Source organism: Taudactylus pleione, unplaced genomic scaffold (genome assembly GCF_031769625.1).
Source record: "Taudactylus pleione unplaced genomic scaffold, aTauple2 ptg000136l, whole genome shotgun sequence".
Taxonomy (NCBI): domain Eukaryota; kingdom Metazoa; phylum Chordata; class Amphibia; order Anura; family Myobatrachidae; genus Taudactylus; species Taudactylus pleione.
The window spans coordinates 4,217,331-4,224,815 of NW_028284538.1; the positions used below are offsets into that span (position 1 = coordinate 4,217,331).

At 41.5% G+C, this 7,485-nt stretch overlaps 1 protein-coding gene across 2 annotated transcripts in view; it reads left to right on the forward strand.

Annotated features, from left to right (window-relative positions):
• Window positions 1-5,397, forward strand: part of LOC148522927 (membrane-spanning 4-domains subfamily A member 4A-like) — a 72,148-nt gene extending 66,751 nt beyond the window's left edge. For both annotated transcript variants that reach the window (XM_088473518.1, XM_088473519.1), the window contains one exon: window positions 2,876-5,397. In XM_088473518.1, the coding sequence (XP_088329644.1) occupies window positions 2,876-3,007 (132 nt within the window). In that variant the 3' untranslated portion in view covers window positions 3,008-5,397. The remainder of the gene's footprint in view (window positions 1-2,875) is intronic.
• The last annotated feature ends 2,088 nt before the right edge of the window (window positions 5,398-7,485 follow it).

Sequence of the window (7,485 nt, forward strand, 5' to 3'; positions counted from 1 at the left end):
ATTCAAGAACTCATTTCAGTTGCTGGTTACCGAATTAATGTTATTAAATAAGAATTACTCCCTCTCGCCCCTTCCAGTCACTCTGTTTTTCTCTCTCACCTCTATATTATGTTTACAGTTACGCCACACAAACTGAAATACCTGGGGATTCATATTTCTTGCCATCTATCTCATCTATACTAACTAAAATTTAAGATGCAACTGGAAGCCTGGATGGATCTAAAACTTTCATTGCTAGGCAAGGTTATGGTCGTTAAGTTTATTGTCTTCCCTACTTACTTACTTCAAATGTTACCAATTACTATAATAAAAACGAATGTTCTCCGTTGCACCCAACTGTTCTCTAAATTTATATGGAGTAATGGTAAACACCGAATGCCTTGCTCCTGTACGGTATGCCTCACATTCTAGCATTTGCAAAAACAGCGCTTTTTCAATATATATTGGACTGACTTCTCCATTTGAATAACTTTACCAACACAGTACTGGAGGAAGCTCTATTTTATCCATATTCTCCAGCAGCTTTGCTTCTCTTGCCTATCACTAAGATTCCTGAAACATGCCGTAGTAATGTCCTCTTTTGGGTCATATATAAGGCCTGGATAGCTGTTAATAGATACCTCCAGAGTGACCCACTTTCTACACTGTATATATATATATATAGCTGTATGGGGAAAGCTGACTTTTCTTCCCTCCTTAGAAAACCCGGCTTACAAATCCTGGTACTATAAGGGAATCCACGCCTTCAAGAATGTCTTTGACCCTGGCAGACAACTACTTTCCTTCACACAACTTCAAGAGCGATTTCATCTGCCTCATTCAAACTTTTTTATGTACCTTCGAACCCGACACTACATCCAGTCCCTCACTGACCTCCTGGGATCTACACATACTACCTCCACTTTACAGAACGTTTTTACCTTTAGCCAAACTTATAAGTTTAAAATTTGTTTTCTTTATCCGGATCTTATTAAGTTAAATGAGTCCTCGTAGTCCACAATTTCGGGTATTTGGCAATCTGAAATACCAGAACTGCCTGATCTTGGGGAAATGCTCCCCTATACCTCAAAGATTTTACGTAATAGAACATACATTTCACCTTCCCAAAGAAAACATTTTGTTACTAATGAAACGGGTTCATGCCTTAAATGCAATTCCCCTTGTACTACACTAGGCCATAACTTATGGTTCTGTAGAAAAATTTGTAAATTCTGGTGCAATCTCCTTGATTATCTGACAGTGTTTTTTCATGTTCGGCTACCTATGACGGCTAGTACCTTACACTTTGCAGACTTCTCGTCTTGGGAGGAAGTCCATGATATAGCCCGTCTGATACCTATACTAGCTTTTATAGTTACAGTGGCAAAACAAGTTATTTTGTGGCACTGGATTTTTTGGTCCACTCCTACATTGGGGGAATGGAAGATAGCTTTACTAGAGGTCCTTCATCATGAACGTCGCATGGCCACATTCTCTATTGAAAAGGGGGTAGCATCTTTCCAAAGAAATGGGGTGTATATATTGAACCAAACTCAGGAACGGATTTTGAGAGTGGTTTGAAAACACAACCTGGTTTTTGCTGCGACAACTCACTTGAGTCGAGTCGTAGTTTGCCCCTCTCCACTTTTAGAAGTGATTTATTTATTACTATTTAATGCCTTTTTACTGGTGTTTAGATGTGGATCTTGGCGACCTTCCACAACCCATCCTGCTAAGCCTAACAACTCAGGAATGATCTTTAATAATATTTAATTTCTATAGTTTTTTTACCTCTTTCTTTTATTCTTTTTTCCTATTTTCTATTCTCTTTTTTTTATTAAAAATTTTTTTCTCTATCTACCCTTTTTTACATTATGGTATCTTAGTTTATTTCTAACATGGGACTAAATCTAAGTTTCTTTAACTCATTTATTTGATGTTATGTATGAAGGTGTTGGCTGGAGACTATGCACCTCTCTAGTTTTATAAAAAAGAAACAAATATACTGTACAGCAGTTTTGGTTATATAGAATTTATTGTATAAATATAGCAAAAAGATGACATTCTTTTTGTCTTGTATGTTCTGTTTTACATTTCTATGTCTGTGTATTTATGTATTGTTCTATACTGTACAATAGACTTTATTAAAAAAAAAAGTTGTGATATGCAGTGGTGTCTAGAGAGGAGAACACAGTACCATATTCATGGTCTGTCTGGGACGTGAGGCCAGCCAAGGTGGCATAGCCATGCCCACAATATTATTTGACTATGCTCCAATATACATGAGGGGACAATGCCATCCTCCAGTAATTTGGGCATGTTCAAACTATTCATGGTGGCCTTAGCAAAGTATCATCCTTAATATATGTATATATTTATTTACCGAAGATATAGCTGTTGATATATGTGGCAATAATGTGTGATGGAGGTCAGTCCACACATTGAATAGCTTAGCCGGGTCTTTGGTTTATTAATCATCTAGAACAACAGGGTGTAAGACAATACAGGGCTAATGTAGCACAATTCAGCTACATGCAGTATGATACAGAACAAGCCAGGAGCAGGTTAACAGAGGTAGTTTGCTGTGTCTGGGCTTTGCACATAAGAATAAACCTGCAGTGGTGGCAGCTAGACTTGCAGTTCCACAATTGGTCGTGAAACAGTAATAAGCAGTAGTAACACAACGGTGGCAATGTCACATCTGTAAAGCTCAGTGACAGGACACTCATGGATACGTACTACTTCAATGAAGGATGGAGGAAAAAGAACGTGCGGTAAGCCGTGCTTGCACAAAAGGCACATTCGGTCGGAGGTGGTGCGTACGCAGTTAGCACGCCTCCATTACTATGGGAATGTTAATGTATGGTTTGATGTCATTTGTCATCTCTGCTCGCAGGTGTTTCTGATACAGACTGATGGTTTGGTTTCCATGAACCCGTCTACAACAATTCCAGCATTTCCTCCACCTGCACAACCACCACCACCGCGGTATACAGCTGAAAAAGTTACAACTGGACCAACAACATAATTGTGTTAAGTGAGCCTGCCAACTGCACACAGAGGTGGTAGACAATATTATTACAGTGCAACCTATTAACAATGTCTGATGATATTGGTCATGGTGTGTCTCAGTGATGTAGCTGGGCCCTTGCAGGCTGTATTATGGTTTATCCCACAAAATGTCTGCTATCCCTGTGTGTAGATACAGTAATCAAAAATGAAAGTTAAACCTGTATACCCAGTGATTTTGTAATGATTTATTATAATTGATTGAAAAATCACTACGCAAATGACTAATTTATAGCCCGATTTAGAGTTATACATTAAACTGCAACTTTGGACACAGACACAAATGCAGCCAAACACTTACGTTTCTATAGCGATATTTTAAGCTATATACATCTTAAAATATACACGTGTCATCAACTCAGGAACTTGCTACAGGACTATATGATAAGCAAAGTTACTGTACACCTCCAACCTCTCTCTGTCCGCGAGGACATCAAATTTCACCATACCCACAACACCCCATTTCTTTCTTTTCCAACCTACCCCTTCCCTTCCATCCTACCAACATGGATTTCTCTCTCCCCAGTATCTGGAGATGAAGTCATGGCCCACATCTGGTCCTCCCCCTTACACCTCCTTTTTAATCCTATCACCTTCCACCTCCTTCACAACCTCTCCTGTTGACTGTTTCCATCTTGCCCAACTCTTCAATATCTTCCTCTCGTCAGGCACTGACTGCCCTGCTTTCAAGCATGCCCATGTCTCCCAATTCTTAGCATACCCACCACTGGTCCTTACACTCTCTCCAACTACCACCCAATCTCTCTCCTCCCATTTTCCTCCAAACTCCTTGAGCAGATAGACTACAACCACCTTTCTGCCTTTCTCTCCTACCACTCCTTTCTTGACCCATTATAGTCTGGCTTTTGTACTCTCCACTCCACAGAAACTTGTTGCCAAATCCAAGGGCCACTCCTCTCTGCTTATTCTACTCAACCACTATGCTGCTTTCGACACTGTGGGCCACCCTCTTCTTTTGTAAATCCTTTGGTCTGCATGATACTGCCCTCTCCTGGCTGTCCTCCTATCTCTGACCATTTTTTTCTCCATCTCCTCCACTTCCACTACCGGTAGGTGTCTACCAAGATCCTATTCTTGACGTCTCCTATTCTCCCTACATAGGTGAGATCATCAGCTCTTTTGGGCTTATATATCATCTCTATGCTGATGACACTCAGTTCTACCTCTCTGCCTCTGACCTACCCCACTCTCTCCTCACTCGTATCTCCAACTTTCTTTCTGCTATTGTTTCCAGGATGTCCCAGCTCTTTCTTAAACTTAACATGTCTAAGACTGAGCTTATCATCTTACCACCCTCCCACATAACCTCACTTCCCACAATTTCATTATCTATTAATGGCACAAGTATCTCCACTAGACCCCAAGTGCGCTGTCTTGGAGTTATCCTTGACTTCTCCCTCTTCTTCAAACCACACATTCAGTACATCTCACAGTCCTGCAGTCTGCATCTCAGAAATATCTCCAGGATCAGACCCTTTCTCACCCTGGAGGCAAGTAAGACCCTCATCCACTCACTGTTCATCTCCAGATTGAACTACTGTAACCTCCTACTTTCTGGCATCCCTACCTCCCATCTCTCTCCACTATAATCTCCTCAAATGCTGCTGTTCGACTCATCTTCCTCTCCAAATGAACTACATCTGCCTCCCCTCTTTCTACAAGCCCTACACTGGCTCCCCTTCACCTTCAGAACCCAATTCAAACTTCTCACACTCGCTTACAAAGCCCTCACACAATCAACTTCTATTTACATCTCTGACCTCATCTCCTTTCACACTCCCGCCCGCACACTTCGCTCCACAAACACATATCGCCTCTCCTGCCAACTGATTACTTACTCCCATCTCCAAGATTGTGCTGCTCCACACCTTTGGAATTCAATCCCGCTCTCTGTCAGACTCTCCATCTCTCTACTAAACTTCAAACAGGCTTTCGAGTCCCACTTCTAAAAATAAATTTATATATATATATATATATATGATGCAACATGATTTGTGTCCAACTCTAAACTCTGGATCAGGCTATTGTTTTGCAATTATTCTGCTGAAAATGATGTTTGTAGAATTAAAAATATATAACTTCTTGCTTGAGTTTGAGATGATTGTAATGATTTCCCAAATGTTGTATTTCTACATATACTAGTGTTTTGAGCTGACAAATGAGTTCACATAGATCACAATAAAAATAATCAGAATGCTGAGCAAATTGATCTCATACCATTAATTTTAATGTTATTTTTCAAAACCTGTGCTATTTGTACAAAGTCACAGTGTAAAAGGCTGTATAAACATCATATAATGACTTGCCAATAAAACTATTTGCCCAAAATCATGATTCACCCTGAAAAGTGAATTCTGACAGTTTCTCATGGTTGGTTATGTTATGCTTTGTGTACTAATGTGTAGAGTAACGTATAGGGCAGAACCAAGGGTTATTATAACAAGGAAGTGAATTTTGGAGAATGAGGAAATTGGGTGTTATTGTTGATGAAGGAAATCTCAGCTCTGTTTTGTACATGTTGAGCTTTAGGTATCACTGTGACATTCATACAGGGCCAGACTGGGACTAAAATTAAAGCACACAGTCCCACGTTGGTGATGGCATATGGCCAGGGGCGCCGAGAGGGGGGGGAGCGGGTACAGATTACCCGGGCTTCCTGATGGGCCCGGTGGGGGCCCGGCGCCACTCCCCCCCCTCACAGCAGCCCAGCACACAGCGTGTGCTGAGCTGCAGTTGGAGACTCCTATGCCTGTGCGGGGGAGCGATCACACTGATCCCTCCCCCCCTGGCTTTGCGCCGGGCTGAGGGGGCTCAGAGCGCCCCCTCTCCCCAGCGCGCAGCAAATATTTTTTTTCAGCAAGGGGGCGTGGCCATGCCTCCCGCGATTTGGCCACACCTCCCGTGATTAGGCCACGCCCCCTATTACCGGGGCCCACCGTGGCTCTTGGCGGGCCTGCATATGGCGGGAGTGCATAGTCCATGTCTATATGGTGCTGTGCCGCCGTGTAATGGCGATAAAAATAACAGAAGGGGTATGGGTAATTGCTGTATCATTGTGTTGTTAGGTAAAAGTAAAATAAAAATATAATACAGAATACCTTGCTGCACGTTCCTGGTACCTAATGCTGCCATCCCAGGGGTCTATGAGAGCACCCTATATACAATTATAACAAATAAAAAACTGCCAATGCAGTACACAACAGAGATTATTCCCCCCCCACCCACACACACACACCTACACACACATACAATTTTTTATCAACCATAAGGTCCACAGTGCAAACTCATTGTATACAGTATTATTAATCAATTATTATTAATCAGTCCTGGCTACATTTAATAGATGTGAATGATACCAGCACTTGGAGACATCTGATATTCCTATAGATTGTAAGCTTACGAGCAGGGCCTTCCTACCTATAAATCTATCTGTAATTACCCAGTTTTGTTCTATAAATGTTTACAATTGTAAAGCGCAACGGAATATGTTGCGCTATATAAAAAACTCTTAATAAATAAATAAATGCTATTTGTGCAAGGAGACATCCAATGATGCCGCATATGGATAGGTCTAAGGACGGTTTCCTTGGCTCCTCGGATCATTACTGTATGCGGCTGTGCGATGGGACATCATTACATCATGAAGCAGCTGCGCCCTACAGAAACCCCACCCACCAAGAAAAGCACCAGGAGGCTGAGCTTCTCCGCCGAGATGGAACATCAAAGCCATTTTCCTATCTGGCATTTGCCAAAGTGGCCAGATGGCCAGTGCGAATGTGCATTTACAGTACGTGTAAATAGAGAAAAGACATTTGGGCTCACAGATAATACACTTTCCTGGTACCTAATGCTGTCACCCTATATACAATTATTATAACTAGTAAAAAACTGCCAGTATAGTAAACAGACACACACAATTTTTTATCAACCGGAAGGTCCACAATGCAAACTCATTGTATACAGTATTATTAATCAATGATTATTAATCAGTCCTGGCTACATTTCATAGATGTGAACGATACCAGCACCTGGAGACATCTGATGTTATCTGTGCAAAGAGGCATCCAATGTCGCCCGCATACGGATAGGTCTGAGGACGGTTTCCTCGATTTTTGGATCATTACTGTATGTGGCTGTGCGATGTGACATCATTGCATCATCTTTGTGTCCTGAATGGTGGCACCACTCACCCACCCCTAGTTACAGGCCTGAGGAAGATACTTCCTGTACTGTTAGAAAGATAATGGCTGCTATCTTACATCTTTCATGTGTTAAGTCTCTAGTATGGACAGAGTGCTGTAGAAATATACATTTCTAAAGCACTCTGGTAGTTACAGTGCAAAGGACAACTGTGAGATAAACATCTTTATTTTTAGCATAGGCAGCTCCACAAGTTCCATTTTACTTGATCCTGAT